The 15574-nt window shown below is 54.1% G+C and overlaps 1 protein-coding gene across 1 annotated transcript in view; it reads right to left on the minus strand.

Annotated features, from left to right (window-relative positions):
- VWA5B1 (von Willebrand factor A domain containing 5B1) overlaps positions 1-15111 on the minus strand; it is a 42055-nt gene extending 26944 nt beyond the window's left edge. The window contains exons 1-7 of the mRNA XM_047872251.1: positions 14973-15111; positions 13324-13476; positions 11411-11681; positions 7795-7940; positions 6884-7015; positions 6131-6255; positions 2298-2474 (exon numbers count right to left, since the gene is read on the minus strand). Coding sequence (XP_047728207.1) covers positions 2298-2474; positions 6131-6255; positions 6884-7015; positions 7795-7940; positions 11411-11681; positions 13324-13476; positions 14973-15111 — 1143 coding nt within the window. The remainder of the gene's footprint in view (positions 1-2297; positions 2475-6130; positions 6256-6883; positions 7016-7794; positions 7941-11410; positions 11682-13323; positions 13477-14972) is intronic.
- Positions 15112-15574: the final 463 nt, after the last annotated feature.

Below are 15574 nucleotides of genomic sequence, written 5' to 3' on the forward strand. Positions count from 1 at the left end.
GAGTGGTTTCTGTACCTTTTTCTAAAAGGGGAATGTGTAGCAGAATGGATTGTGCCAATGCAAAGCCATTTGTGGAGAGATGACCTTGAGCTCAGTGAGCTGAACTGGAAAAGAGAGCAGGGGAGACTCCAAAGGGGGAAAGGACTGAGAGGAGAGTCAGAGGAAGTCGTTGTCTGAAAATTCTAGAGGGTAAAGTTTGGAAAGGTCTTTAGTTCAGGAAAGAGATTTCCACGCATAAACTGACTCCATTTAACTGGTAGTAACAGCCTGGACCACTGAGATGACAAGGGTGTAGAGAATGAGTCCAGGCTCAGCGTGAGAAAAAAATGCCATGGTCAATTATTGATGTCTGTCTGGCCTTAGGAGAGAGGAACAAAGGGACATGTGACATATGTTTGCCCTCCCTGAATTAATCGTTCTTGCTCATTTTGCAGAAAGGATAAATGAATCCCAGAGTTGAGAAGCCACTTGTCCAAAGCCACATAGCAGGTCAGTGGCAGAACTGATCCCAAAACCCAAGCATTGCTCTTTCTATTAAGCCATGCAGCAGAAATGACATAGAGAAGAGAGATTTTCTCAGTAAAAGAGTATTCTAATACCCTACCAGCAACCTAAGGAAAATGAGCACTGATCCAAGATATGGGAGGCTTTGACTTCCTCATTAGCCCTGTGGTGCTGGGGAGAACACCTAGCTTCTTGGGGACTCAGTTTCTTTACCTGAAATGGCAGGAAAAATGACTTAAATGCTAAGAGCTATCATAAGATCCCATGATACTTAAGAATAACTGAAGAGATGTCTTAAAAACTGATACAGCTATGGAATGAAATACACATGGCCACACAGTCCTGGAGCATACTTCAGCAGAACTATGGACAGCTCCCCATTCTAATTCTTGCTTTTGATGGCAGACAAAGGTGGGGAGAAGGTGACAACTAGTCCTGTACCTCAGCGTCTAGAGGCCTCAAACAGGAGCTTGGGTCTCATACATGATTGCTCAGGCATGCTTCAGGATTAAACCTAGTCATGGCAAGCCTGAGGAGATACCTGGCATCACAGATCCCATCTAACCCCTCCCCTCCTTGCCAATCCTGTTGCCCTGGGAACAAGAGTTTGCTCCAGAGACAAACTAGGGGGAGGGATGACATTTCAGGTGACAGCAGCAGAACTGTCTCTCTTCCTGTTCCCGCATCCTTCATTTCCTCAAACTATGAGCCTTTACCCAGTTCAATAAACAGCAACTGGGGGCTTTTTATGGGTAAGTACAGAGCGAGGCTCCATGGGGAGAGATAGATGAGAAAGATCTGGTCCTTTCCCTTAATGAGTTCATAACTCCAGCAGAGGAGACATACCTCTCCACGATGAAAAATACAAAGGAGAGTTAGATAATGCCATAATCGAGGTGAATAATCTCCTGAAGGAGAGGAAACACTTCTGGATATGTGTGTGGGGGGGAAAGTTTATCACTCTTCTGTACTCTTTCAGAACTTCCCACTGCAGTGGGACCATGCTCCCAGCTATGACTGGTTAGCAGGGCTGCTCCCTTACTCGACTGTGAACGCCTTGAGGCCAGGAACTACATTTACAACCTGTTGTCTTTCCAGATGGCCAAGCACTGGGCTTTGCACATATTAGGCACTTGAAAAAAAAAAAGAATGAACCAAATATTTTCTAGTGGATTGTACACAGTCCTTAATGGCTGAGGCCATATGCAATGAATCTCTGATGTCAGGTGGTAGGAACAGACAGACATGAGTTTGATCTTAGACCACACTAGCTGTGTGACTTTGGGTAGGTTACTGAAATTTTCAGGATTGGCTTTCCCATTTGGAGAATGGTGACAAGAGGGCCAACCTCACGGGATTATTGTCTGGATTCAACACCACGCTGTGCATTAAGTGGCTGGTATTGTATCTGGCACATAAACCTGATGCTATGTGAGTTCCCTCCTCTCTTCTCTGTGCCTCTCTCCACTCAGTACCTGGTGAGATGTCTCAGCCCAAGCAGGCAGTCAACAAAGGTTTGCAGAGTGCCAAGGAAAGCTATTGATGATGACTTTATCCCTTGGTAAATGGGCAACAGTTCTACCTATGCTCATCCATTTCAGGGTTTTATTTGGGGAACAAGTTGAGTTTGGGTGTCTGTGTTCAAATGGATTTTAGAAAGTTGAGTTGTTCCTTTTAGTCCTGGAGTAATTTAGGAAAGTAGTCCAGGTGTGGAAGGAGGGCTGCTTGGAACAGAGAGTGCTGAGGAAGTGCTGAAGCCCTAAATCCCGGGGCATGGGTCCTCTTATAGGTACCTTGACACGGTGGATGTTGGTCCCACTCATGCTGCCACTCCGGTCAATGAGGAAGATAAACTCCCCATGGGTCTTTCTCAGGTTCGGCTGGACTGACTGGAGGTCGGGACAGAAGTTGAGCATGATGACCGAATGGTGGAGGATGTCCTTGTGGAGACGCTTCCGGATGATTTCTGTCTGGAGAAGAAAGGAAAACTCTCTCACTTGAGCACTCAAGGCGTCCAGAGCTGCTCCTGGGGGCTCACGCTGGTCCCCCGTTACTCACCAGGTTTTGTCAAGATCCCACTCATGCTCCGCACGAGAGACACTTCCAGGTCGACCATACCCGGTTCTTCCGTTTGCTAGACTTTCACAGTGGCAACAAACAGCAAGCATAGACTTTGGAGTCAGAAAGACCAGGGTTTAAATCCCAGCTCTCACCGTCCAGCTGTGTGATCTTGGGCACATCCCTCCTCTGGGTCTGTTTCTTCATTTATAAAATGGGGCAAGTAGCATCCCCTTCTCAGGGTGGTTATGGGATGGACACGTGCAGGACCTCAGCTGAGAAGTGTGTCTCTGGCTTTCACCCCCAGTGTCTAAGCCACTCCCTCCGGCTCATCTTGGCTGTGAACTTGGTTTCCCTGGGTTTACCGCTTCTCTCCCTCTGATAACTTCCTACTCCGTCTTCAGATTTTACCTCTTTAGAATGCCTGCCCGCGTCTTCAGGGTGAACTGACTATTGCTTAATTTCCTCACGCATGGAATGAAGACAAGAGTACTGATCTCACGGAGTTATATGGACTAAATGCAATGCCTGTGAAGCCTGCCGCCTGGTGCAGAGCAAGTGTCTCTACACGGGAGCCACCGTCACTGTATCTGCTGCTGTTTGTTGTGGGGACCCAGGCGCTTCTCACATTGCGATGTTTTGCTTACCTGGCTGCCTCCTCCTAGCTTGTACGCTACTTGCAGGCAGGCCATACCTGAGTCTCTTTCCATCTTTCCAGGGCTTACCTCAGAGCCCGGTAGAAAGATGGAGTCATAAACATCAAAGGCGGGACAGCACCACACTTCTTTATCTTCCTGTGTGTTCTCTTCACTTGCCCTGGCACGCTGCTGCCGAACCCTGCTTCCAGACTCACCCCGCACGCTGCGCCGAATCTCATTTCCTTCATCCTCGCCCTACCTCTCTCTCTCTCTCCTCACCCCCATTTCCTCTGTCTGCCTCTTCGTCTGACTGTGTCTGGTGCGCGTGCCTCTTTGTGTCTGTTTCTCAGTGTTTTCATTTCAGCCCCTTCCCCAACTCGGTAGGTGACATCATCACCCACCCAGGTGTGTTCGCACCCAAGACCTAGGGCTTGTCCTTGGTTCCTCTCTTATCCTCCTCCCCCCGCCCCCACGGCTCGTCGTTCAGCAAGGCATTGTCAGCTCTGTCGCTGAGATGCGCTCTGAACTTGTCTTCTTGTCTCTGTCTCTACCCCCACCCCCAGCCCAGTTTGGGACCGTACTGTCTCTAGTCTGGACCTTTAATGCCTCTGTCAACCACTCTTACCTCCCTGTGGTCTGTTCTCTACATAGAGCAGGGAGTGTGATCATCCTTGTCGTTCTGGTGCTTACACCAAAGCTTCCCCCATGCCTTGCACCATGGTTATGAAGCCCCCTAGTGCCTGACCCCTGCCTACCTGTCCCCGCCATCTTTGCCCACTACATTTCGGCAATTCCGGCCACCTGTTTCCCAGACGCGTCGCCCTTACTCTGCTTTCAGTTCTGTGCACGGTCTTCCGTTGTTCACCACTCACCAGGCCTCATTCTCAGACAGGCTTTCTCTAAACACCAGGCTAAGCAGTGCCCATGCTTAGCACGCATTATAGCCTATCGTTCTGCGGTATTTCTTTCTTGGTTCCCCAGCCCTCTCTGCCCCTGACCTTGCTCATTCGTTTACTTCTAGTCTGTGCTAGAATGTAAGCTCCATGAGAACAAGGACATGTCGTTTTTAGTGTCCTCCCAGTGCCTAGAACAGAGCCTGACATCTCCTGGGGGACATAGTGTTTGTTGAATAAATAAATGAGAAATGAATCTGTGTGGGCACCTATGTGTGCATCTCTGAGTTGCTTTTTTTCCTTTCTTCCAGTCTCTGTCTCTACTTGTCTCTGCTTCTCTCTGCATCTGTCTCTTGTACGTGGCATCTCCCTCTGTGTCATTTGCCCCCTCTTTGCTAAATCACAGCCTCTGACGGCTTGTCATACCCATTCTTCATGATTGATGTTCACCTTCTGGATGCCTGCCTCCCCTCTCCGTGAGGGATCACGCTCTCCCTCTCACGTGGAGCTCCTTTGCCAAAGGCCACTGCCCAGGCTGGCTTTCCGGAAGACAGAGCCCAAGTCAGCAACAGCCTCGTCTGCCAGTGACAGGAACCCCTTCTGGGAACCTGAGTTTTGCCTCTCAGCGAGGTGGCGTGGGGACCCCGGCTCAGGATTCACCAATGTCTCCTCCCGCCGCCTTTATCCAATTGCAATAAACTCATCACTTCTTAGTGGCTCTGGGTGATCCCCTGTCATCCCCGGAGCTCACGAGAATACAGGGTACTTGCATAACAAACCCAAGGTGGCAAATCCTCATTTGCTTCCACCCTCCCGGGGCTAATTGATTTAATCTTGGCAGGCAGAGGAGCCCCAGGCCTGGGAGACCCACTGCCCCCACTGTTGCCCACATGCTACAGTCCTCAGAGTTCGGGGACACCCCCACTCTGAGAACCTGGCCCCAGCCTCTTTTCCGAACTGATTCATCTGGGTGAGGAAGCCCCTCTGGGAAGGCAGATGTTCCCAGTGGGGTCCCTAACATGCGACGACAGGGGCAGTGAGCTACTGACCCTTTCCTTTCACCATCCCTCCTGCCCCCCACCAAGCAGGCCCTGCCAGGGGGATGTCTGCTGAAGGGGTTGGCACGAGCAGGGAAGGGTCTACATATTCCCACGCCCTCCCCCTCTGCCATGGTCCTCTGCCAGTCAGGGAGGGGCTCTTAGATCCAGCCAAGCTGCCCCCACAGTGTTGACTCTGAGTCCTTAACCTCATGTCACCAAAGCCAACGGTCTTCCCTTCCTCTCAGCTGAGTGGTTCTTCTTGGGTGCTAAACCTCAGCGTTCTCGTCTAAAATGGGGATACCAGAAAAAGAAGCATGCCATCGTCCTTGCACCTGCCTTGGCATTCAGGGCCCGGCTTGGTGTGCAGAGCCATGAGCAGGAGAGGCTGGCGGCTCAGCCTCCTACCAGCCTTCCCCAGCCGTGCCCCACACCCCCTGCTGAGGCCTTCTCACACTGACACTTCATGGGGGGAGGGGGCGGGCCAAGAAAGGGTCTCCTTCCGGCTTTCTCTGCTCTGCCTTTATTCTTTAGGTAATAGTTGCAAGGATCTCAGAGGAAGGAAGAGCAGGAGACCCATTCAGCAGATGGGAAAATGGAGGCCCAGGGGTAAAGGTGGGACTGAGAGGGCACCTGGGGGCTCCTTGGGATGAAGCGACCTGGAGAAGACCAAGGTTGTTTCTACCACCAGCCTAGAACGTCGCCTGGCTTAGGCACCTCGGTGGCATTAGGAGAAGGTGGGCTGGCAGGAGGCAGGAAGACAGGGTGCCTGCCGGGTGACGGGGAGACAGAGTGACGGCTGCATCTGGACGTCCATGTCCCAGCAGCGCCCCAGCCACAGACGGAAACAGTGATCAGGATGTGCCAGCAGAGTGCTGAGGGAGGGACCCGGGCAAGCCACCCTCTTCCCCTGCTCAGCATCCTCATGGGTCCCCTGATGACCGAGCCCCCGATGTCACCCCAGTTCTGCCGCCGCCGACTTGGCTCCAGCCACACGCACCTGTCTTTCTGCACTGCTGTCCTTCTTCATCCCTTTAATGAAATCCGTTCTTCCCTTCAAGTGCTGCTCAAACTCTCCCAGGGTCATGTCCCCTTTCTCCATCAGGACGTGCGGCATGTGGGGCTCTGCAGAGATGAGATCAACTCTTGGCACTTGTCCGAGTGGGAGGGCAAGGCCAGGGGCCTTGGTTTAGGAGGAAGATCTTCATGGAGGGGGAGGACTCCCAATGTAGGGAGGGGGAGGGACCCCTGGCTGCCTGGAGTGGCGTGGGTCTCGGGAAGACTCCTTCTCTGCCAGGCAGGGGAGCCTAGTGGCCATGGAGAACTCACACACTTCTCTGGGCCTCAGTTTACCCATCTATAAAATGGGGGTGAGACTGGGCTCTGATCTTTTCAGATCCTGACATTTTATGAAGCCTTCAAGAGACAAAGGAATTGTTCTTTGAGGGTTCAGAGCTGTGAGGGTCTCCCTGAGCTTGGGATTTCAAAGGTTACCTGCTCACCTGGCCTGGAGGCCAAGTTCCCCATTGGGTGGATGAGACCCCCAGGGCCTCTGGAGCTAGAATCTGGGCAGGAGGCACTCAATTCCGCCAACTAGAGTCAGGTTTCCAGGAGCCACTCTTGCTGGTTTCCTCTCTGCTGCCTGCCCCCCACCCCCCGCCCTCTCCCGGGCTGGCCGCGTATCTCTGCCCCACAGGATCAGCACCTCCTCCCTCCCACAGGCCTCCCAGGGGCCCCGCCTGGCGCGTAGTACCACTGGGGTGGATGAGGATCTCCACCGGCCGGTCGAAGGTGTGCCTGTTGGCCAAGGTGATAATGATGCTCTTGGCCGAGCGTGCAGATGGGGCAGCATCAGCTCGGATCTCGTGGGTGGGACTCTCCACCCCTGAGTGGCACAGAAACATGGAATAAGCTCAGGAGTCTCAGGAGAAATAGGGGCTCCGTTGGGGACAGGAAGACCCGTGTCAGAGATGAGGGGCTCCTGACCTGCTGTGCAACCATGGACAGGCCTCCTCAATTCCCCCATCTGCAAAAAGGGGGCTTAGACTGGCGATGTCTGTGGCCCTTCCTGCCCTGACCTCAGGGTCCACTGGGGTCAAAGGGTGGCTTCCTCATAGTGCACATAAAGAAAGAAAGAGCTCAGGGCTCGATGGCTGGGCACTCTGTAAATGCCATCACACTGCTCTGGGAGAACACTCATTGACAAGAAACTGCGTCCTCGTGTCCCTTTAAAACCTTGAGTGGGTTGGGGAGGGGAGCCATCAGAACAATAGTCCCCAACTCTGGTTGCATGTTAGAATCGTCTGGGAGCTCTTAAATATTCCAGTGTTCAGGACACAGCCCAGACCACTGTCATCAGCAGCTCTGGGTGGGATCTGGGTGGTGGGATCTGAAAACCCCCCAGCCGATTTGACTATGCAAGGGAGCCATTGAGGTGGGCATGGGGGCAGCCTTGAAGCCTGTCGTTGGGAGAGGCTCATCTTTGGGCCACACGTTGGGGAGCAGGAAGTGGGGGTCCACGAAGCTCCATGTGCTTCTGGGCGGGTCAGCTTCCCTGCCTTCCCCCTCCTCTCTATCCCTGGCAGCTTTCTGCTGGAAGCCCTCCCCGCCTCCGGGCTTCAGGTCTTTCCGGCCCCGATCCAGGTCTGGGTGGCCCTCTCTCACCTGCAAGCAGGCACGGCCCGCGAATCTCCAGCTGGAAGTTGAACTCGTATTCCATGGGGTTGGACACATCGGTGTCCAGGAGAGTTGCCAGGCACAGCTTGTTCCAGGAGTCCAGGGCCCGGGTGCCGAAGCAATGCTTGTCTTTGCTGGGGAGGTGGCCGAGAGGAGGAGGAGGTGGAAGGAAGGAAGGCAGGAAGGAAGGAAGGAAGGAAGGAAGGAAACAGCAGGAAAACGGAAGAAGATGGTGAGTCCCAAGCGGCAGCCCAGCCCGAAAGGGGGCTGAGGAGCCTCCTCCCACCCACACCTTTACTCGGCCATGGGACCTGACCCCAGGGAGAGCCTGGACTCCGACATGAGGCCCAACGACTCACGGTGGATGGGCCAGGCGCCAGGCCTGGTGCCCCAAAGCATTGGCACCTGTCGTTCTCACCACCTCCCGTAGAAGAGGCATCAGGGCCCCCAGGGCCCCCATTTCCCATATGGGAAAACAGAGGCTCAGCAAGATGTAGCGGCTAGCCTAAGCTCCCACAACTAGCACTTGGAAGAGAGCGTGTCCTTGCCGGGTGAGTCTGGCTCCACGCTGAGGACGTTCACACAACGTCACACCATGTCTCGGATCCCTGCTCTTCCTTGTGAGCTGGGGGTGCCTTGTCCAAGCTGCTTCTCCAAGTCTGGGTTTTCCATCCATTAAATGCGGATAATAATGACAGTGAGTTGCTCAGTGAGTCACCTGCTGAAGTCTCAAGTTCCCAGGCTCTCTTTCTGGGTCATCCCCCACCCTGTCTTTGACCCTACTGTATCCCCCACCCCTCAGGGTCACACCCTCTAAGGTCTTTGTTCTACGTGCTTAATCTGCAGGTCTCCTTGTAAAGCACCCTGTGGGGTGTGTGTGTGTGTGTGTGTGTGGCCCATTACTTCCCTTGTTTTGCTCACTGCTGTTTTTTTAAGCTCTGTCCAGGTGCGCTGTGCAAACCAGTCTTTGCTGGGACGTGTGTCACTTGGGGGCATCTGTTATATTGTACTTCTTCTCCCTGCCTCCCTGGGTTAACAGATAACACGGCAGGTCTGCATCCCTTTTGTGGACTTAGGAAACAATGTCTCTGGGGTTCGTGGGTCAAAGGACCGCCACTGTGTTTCACCAGATTGCTTTCCAGGCTGCAAAGTTTCCATTTCTGCCAGCAATGGACAGGAGTCTCCTCCTCTCGGCACCCTCACTAACCCTTGGTATTATTATCTGTTATTCTTACACTCTGTGCACAGCTCCGAGGTTCCTGGGGATTTGATGCAGGCTGCTCCTGAGAGCGTGTTTTACTCTGCCTGCTGGAACAGGCAGGGATAAGCTTCTCAGGGCCTCCTGGGCCCCTTGTTCTTCCATCCACCGAGGTCTTGAGTGTCCCCAGCTCCGGTAGGCCCCGTGTCTCAAACACAGAAGACTTGGGGCCAATGTCAGCACGTACAAAGACAGCACACAAGCTGGTGTTCATGGTCTGAGACTGGCTGGTGCCTCAAGTTTCTGTGCTGTGACAACAGGTGTCCTCACTTAGGCTTCAAGACCTTATACAGTCTGACTCCCCATCATCCCTCTGACCTGTCTCGCACTCTGCTAGATGTTTTAGCCTTCCGGCCGCTCCTCCAACACATCATGCCCGCTGCTGCCTCAGGGCCTTTGCACTTACCCCTCTTGCTGCCCTCTGCACAGAATGTTCTTCCTCCAGCATATCTCTACCCTCCCTTTCTTCAGATCATGCAAATGTTGCCTAAGCTGTCCTTTCTAGCTAAAATAGCACCCAATCTATCCTCCCTAGCCTCTACAGCATTTAGCTTCATAGAACTCACCTAACATATTACATGTTATGGGCTTATCTCTTTATTAACTGTCTGCCCCCCCCACCTTCTGCTGTCAGAATGCCAGCCCCATGACGACAGCGACCTTGTCTGTCTGGTTTACTGCTGTATATTCCCCACACGCAGAACGGTGCCTGGCACACAGTAGGTGTTTAATTACTGTTCATGTAGTGACTGAAAATTGCACTCGAGGCTCACTCCACACGGGAAGCTGCTGTAACCCTCCGCCCGGCTCAGCCTGAGGTTGGCGGCATCTAGACATTTGCTGACACTGCTGTCTGTGTCCTGATGGGCACGTGTTCCCAGCTGTCCCGGAGTCCTACCAGGGTGTGTATGAAAGTCCTGGATGTATATGGTACATCTTCACGGATTTCAACTTGGCCCAAAGGTTTGAGACAAGACTTGCGGGTGGGGGGGGAGTTAAGCAGTTCAACTGGTCATTAATTGTAAGTGTTATTTTTATGCCAGAGTGGCACAAAGACGCTATGGCATAGATTTTAAAAATTCACATGTGAATGATAAAATGCGAGACCGCCAAAGACATCTGAATGCTGCAGGCTGCTTGGCTGCTTGACCGTGGCCTCCTCTCTCCCTGCATGGGAAATGCTCACCCGCCTCAGTCCCCACGGGGTGGGGCGGGGGGGGGGGAAGGGAGGAGCCCCAATTTCAGCAGCAGGTGCCTCAGGCTGTGACCCACCTTCTTTTCCTGTTGGGGGGGGGCACGGCAGAGCACAGAGAAACCCTCTTGTCCTGGGCTTGTAGTTTTCCCAGTCCCACCTTCCTAAAACCCCTATTACTGGCTTTTTGTTGCTTTTGGAAGAAATCCAAAGTCAGCCAGGGCTACAGGGTGTCCTAAGTGTCTATAGCCTCATTTCGTGTCACCCGTGCTTCAGTTCTCTGGAGTCTGTCCTTGCTACCTCAGGGCCTTTGCTCCTGCTGTTCTCACCTACAGGAACTCTCCTCTCGGTGCCCACCTCCCTCTCATCACTCAGCTCCCAGCTGAAATATTGGTCTCCGGTCCCTGGAGAAGCCTGGCCTGGCCCCTGGCCTTCAGGGCGGGTTCCTCTTTCATACTGTCAGCCCTGTCATTGCACTTTTCACATCATTAGTTATGCATGCAATACATAAGCAATTACCTATGCATGAGTTACGTTATTAGTCAGATAACGATCTCTCCCCCTAAGTCCCAAGAAGGAAGGAGCCATGTTGGTTGGGCGCCCTCTGCATCCCTAACACCGTCTGTCTAGCACTACTAGGGTGCTAAGAAAATGCCTCGAGTGCATTAAAAAATACAGCCTGGAAATTCGAATCCCAAGCTGTCCAAATACCCGAGCTTCCGGCCAGTAGCAGCACGGGGCATTTCAGGGAGATTATTTAAAAAAATGTTTTTTTAATGTTTAGTTATTTTTGAGAGAGAGAGAGAGAGAGAGAGAGAGAGAGTGGGGGAGGGGCAGAGAGAGAGGGAGACACAGAATCCCAAGCAGGCTCCAGGCTCCGAGCTGTCGGCACAGGGCCCGTCGCGGGGCTCGAACTCATGGACCACGAGATCATGACCTGAGCCGAAGTCGGACGCTCCACCCACTGAGCCACCCAGGCGCCCCTCAGGGAGATTCTAAAGCGAGCAGAAGGGAGCAATTATTCGGGTGGTGGCTACTGTACCACCAAGCCTTGTCTTCTCTCCTCTCTCCCCGGCCCCACACTCCCCTGCCTTCATCCGCGGCCTCCCTGCTGCCACCCGAGACTCTGCCCTGGGCTGGGCAGGGCTCCTTACCCTTGGGCTTGTTGGCTGGAGGGGCCAGCGCTCTCGGTGCAGAACTGAGGCACGGTCGGGGCACAGACAGCAGGCAGCAGGACCCGCACAGCCCCGCTGGGCAGTGTGGGGAGCTCCGAAGACGTGCTGACGAAGATGGTGACATTCTCCATGGGGACAATGGTCCCCAGGTTGACCACGAACAGGACCCGCTCCAAATCCTCATCCAAAGCCACCTTCCCCGGCGTGCAGGAATGAGGGATGACGGAAACCCCCTCTTGCAGAGTGGTCCCTAAGTGACAGGTCTGGAGTCAGCAGCTATGCACATATTATCTCTAGTCCCCTCGAAGTGGGGTAGGTTTGAGAGCCCATTTTGCTGATGGGAATATTGAAGCTTAGCGGCGGGGGTGGGGGTGGGGGTGGGGATGGGGGTGGGGGGGGTGGGAGGGGTGCAACTCGCCCAAGTTACTAGGCAAATAACTAACTCGTTGGCCGGGGATCTGAACCCACGTGGGTCCGAGGCCAGGCTGGAGTACTTCCCACTAGCACCCTGCTGGGAGTGGGGGGCTGGGACCCATACAACCCGGACAGAGGCCACGCCCCCATCCGCAGACCCTGCTTCCCCTCAAAGAACCACATTTCAGCATCCCCCCACCTTTGGGGCAGATGCCTTTGTTCATGTCTATTGCTGTTGTCTGAGAGGCCCGTTCCCTCGCCCCTACTTGGCCAGCCTCACGCAGCCACCAGCCCCTCCACGAAAGCCTCTCTGGTCCCCAGTCGGACCCTCCTTCCCTTCTCTGACGTTACGCAGACCCCTTCTGGCACAGCTGCCTTCCACCTCCTGTTGCGGCTCCCCCGATGCGTGTACAGCTTTTCGTCCAGACTGCGAGCAGCCCTAACAACTTGGAGGCAGCTTGGTGTCTTGCCCACAGTGGGTGCTCATTCGAAGATTCTTGACTGTCTTAATGATCAGGTGAACAAATGTCACTTTGATCACAGATCCAATGGTAAGAGTCTCTTATGTCACATGATCCTTGGTCTGACTTCAAATCCTGACTTGTCACTAACATGCTGTGTGAACTTGGGCTGAGACAAGTTCAAGTGAGACACTGCATGTAGAGGGCTCACCCCAGGGCTTCCCCTCAGTACATGTTGGGGATGGCTTTCCTTTCCTTTCCTCTCTGGGATTCCTTCCTGGTCTTACTCTCCCCCCAGCTCAGACTGCATCTGGGCACCTGTGTGTTTCATATGTCTCCTTGGTGGTCATGGCCATCGATAGACCCCAGACCTGCCACCCGGCCACCCCAGGGACCCCCCTTTTCTGCACCACCCGGCCTGGGTGTTGCCTGAAGAATATATTCACGGCCTTAACTTCCTCTGAGGTCCTGGGCCATGCTGCGAGGTTACCGCACTCACGCTGTCCCCTCAGATGGCACAGGGAGGCTGTGTGGGCCCTCTCTGTGCCTCAGTATCCTCAATAGCAGGCATCCGCAGCCATGATTTGGGTACTTACTCTGTACCAGAGACTGCCATCTCCACAACCACGTCTCTGTTCGGCTTTGGATGCGTACGATTATTTGTTCCATTTTACGGATGAAGTGTAATTTTGTCTTTAAGCCCATACCATTTGCAACAAGATGGGGAGTCAAACCCTGGTGTGATTCATTCCACAACCTCTGAGCTTAATGGACATGCTGTTCTGCTCTGTAGAGGCAACTTAGCAACGCTTTTGTCGCCTCCTTTGATCCTCACCCTGCTTTTGAGGTGAGAGAACAGGAATGAGGTTCAGAGAAGTAAATTATTAGCCTGAGGGCACACAGGATTCCTGACTCCTAGTTTAGTGCTCTCTCTACCCTATCCCACTGTTGTCCTTTCAGACTGCTTGAGACCCCAGCCAGACCCAGGCCCTGCCACGGCCCTTCCGTCCTCCTCACCTGTGACATTTGTGGCTCGGATGCGGGTGCCATCAAAGTGGCTGCTCTCCATCTTGGCTTTGTCCTTGATCTGTACTGTCACGACACGGTCGGCAATGACTGCCTCAAAGCCGATCACTGTGGTGTATTCATCCAGTGGGTACACAAAGAGGCCTGCCAGGGAAGGGCCCAGCATCACGGAGGGTCCCCGCCCCACCCTGCATCAGCATCACGGAGGGTCCCAGCCCCACCCTGCATCAGCATCACGGAGGGTCCCAGCCCCACCCTGCATCAGCATCTCACGGAGGGTCCCAGCCCCACCCTGCATCAGCATCTCACGAGGGTCCCAGCCCCACCCTGCATCAGCATCTCACGGAGGGTCCCAGCCCCACCCTGCATCAGCATCTCACGGAGGGTCCCAGCCCCACCCTGCATCAGCATCTCACAGAGGGTCCCAACCCCACCCTGCATCAGCATCACGGAGGGCACCCAAGCCTTTGACCTGCCAGATCCATGGTTGGTTCTCACTGTCACAGAGAGGGTGCCAGAGGGCTCTGGCTGGGACCTTGTGGCTCTGGAGCCAGCAGGCAAGTGCAGCAGAGGAACTGTGGGAACAGTGGGGCGACTGGAAAAGGGACATCTGCTCCCCTGTCCCAGCTGACTGTGCAGGCACATGAGACCCATGTGGCCAGGGCTTTTGAGTTTTCAAGACACAGTGGAAATCTGGATTTTTATGTGACCTATTCTGCATGTTGGGACATTGGAGGAAGAAGAACCTTAGAACTAAGGTTCTAATCCAGTCCCTACCACTTCTCCTCGCCTGGTGATTTTGGATAAGACACTTAGCTTCTCTAAACCCCCCAGCCCCATCTGTAAAATGGGCTCAGTAGAGACAAACTCATGAGGTTGTCATGCAAATGGAAAAAGTAGCCACCATTTATTGAGCTATGTGCCCCAGAGTGTGTGCCCCGTGTGTTTAGACCTTAGTGCCTCCCAGACTCTAAGAGCACATGAGTCACCCTGGGGGTCTTGTTAAAAGGCAGATTCTGATTCAGTAGAGGGATCAAGGCTATATCTCATTTAACATGGCCATGAACACCAGGGCTGCACAATGCCTGGCTGATGGTGAGCCCACCCCGGCTCCCAAACCTCTGAGCCTCAGTTTCCTCATCTACGAAATGGGCAGAGGCTGGTTCTTCCCACACGTGGCATGCCAAAGGACCATCCTGACATTGGCCCGTCGTTTAGTCTCCTGGGTCCCCAGCAAGTTCTGTTTTGTCACCCTCTGGAGATTTTCCTAAACAGATGACCAGGGTGAGCCACGCCTAAGAGTGGGAGCTCCTGGGTTTGCATGGAGTCTTGACGACTCTCCTGCTGTGGGGCCCCCTGAGAAAGTTGGGTCTGGCCATTTGATGCGGGTGGGCACGCCCGTGTGGGACACAGGCAGTCCTGGGACAGCTGGTGGGGGCTGAGCCCAAAGCCCGACCTGATTTGCTACTGGCTCTGAGGCCTCTGGGGGCAGAAATGCCATTCTTATTTCTCAGATGGGGAAACTGAGACTCGGAGAAGTTACATGACTTGCCCTACGTCCATTGGCTTGTGTGTGTCAAAATGAGGAAAAAACGTTGAGAGCAGGGTGGCCCTGGGGCAGCCGTAACAGGGGTCCTCACCTTGAAAGGGCTGGGCTTCCAGGTTGCCATAGGTGAGAGAGGCCGTCAGCCCCAGGGCGTAGCCACTGACGAAGGAGGTGACATCGGAGGCGGTGAGGGGCAGGGCTGCCCCTGTGAGCTGGTTCAGCAGCCCAGGCATCCCGCTGGCTACTCAGCCTTCAGACCCTGCAAGAGAGACAGGAAGGACAGGAAGTGGGGAAACCCCACCCCCATCCCTTCCCAAACCAGTTCTCCACTTCAGCCCCCACAGGCGGCCAGCACACTGTTCTCTCCATGTTCCCCACACGCTTCCCGGGTAGTGACCCCTGCTATCTCTCAAGCACCCCTGAGAGAAGTGGGAATTTCATTTCCCTCCATGTCACAGCAGGGAAACTGAGGCCTGAAGACAGGTGACCCGCTTGGGCTTACTCAGCGAGATGGGGCACAATTGGGGCTGGAGTCCAAGCAGGATCACGGCCAAGCTGGAATCCTCCCCGGTGGATGGTGCTCCCGTAACTCTGGATGGGAGTCCGGGGCCATGGGCTCTGACCCCATCCCTATGTCAGTCCCATAATCTCTGAGCTGAGGCTGCTTCCTGTGCAGCATGAGGGAACTGAAATCGC

Source organism: Prionailurus viverrinus, chromosome C1 (genome assembly GCF_022837055.1).
Source record: "Prionailurus viverrinus isolate Anna chromosome C1, UM_Priviv_1.0, whole genome shotgun sequence".
NCBI classification, from domain to species: Eukaryota; Metazoa; Chordata; class Mammalia; order Carnivora; family Felidae; genus Prionailurus; species Prionailurus viverrinus.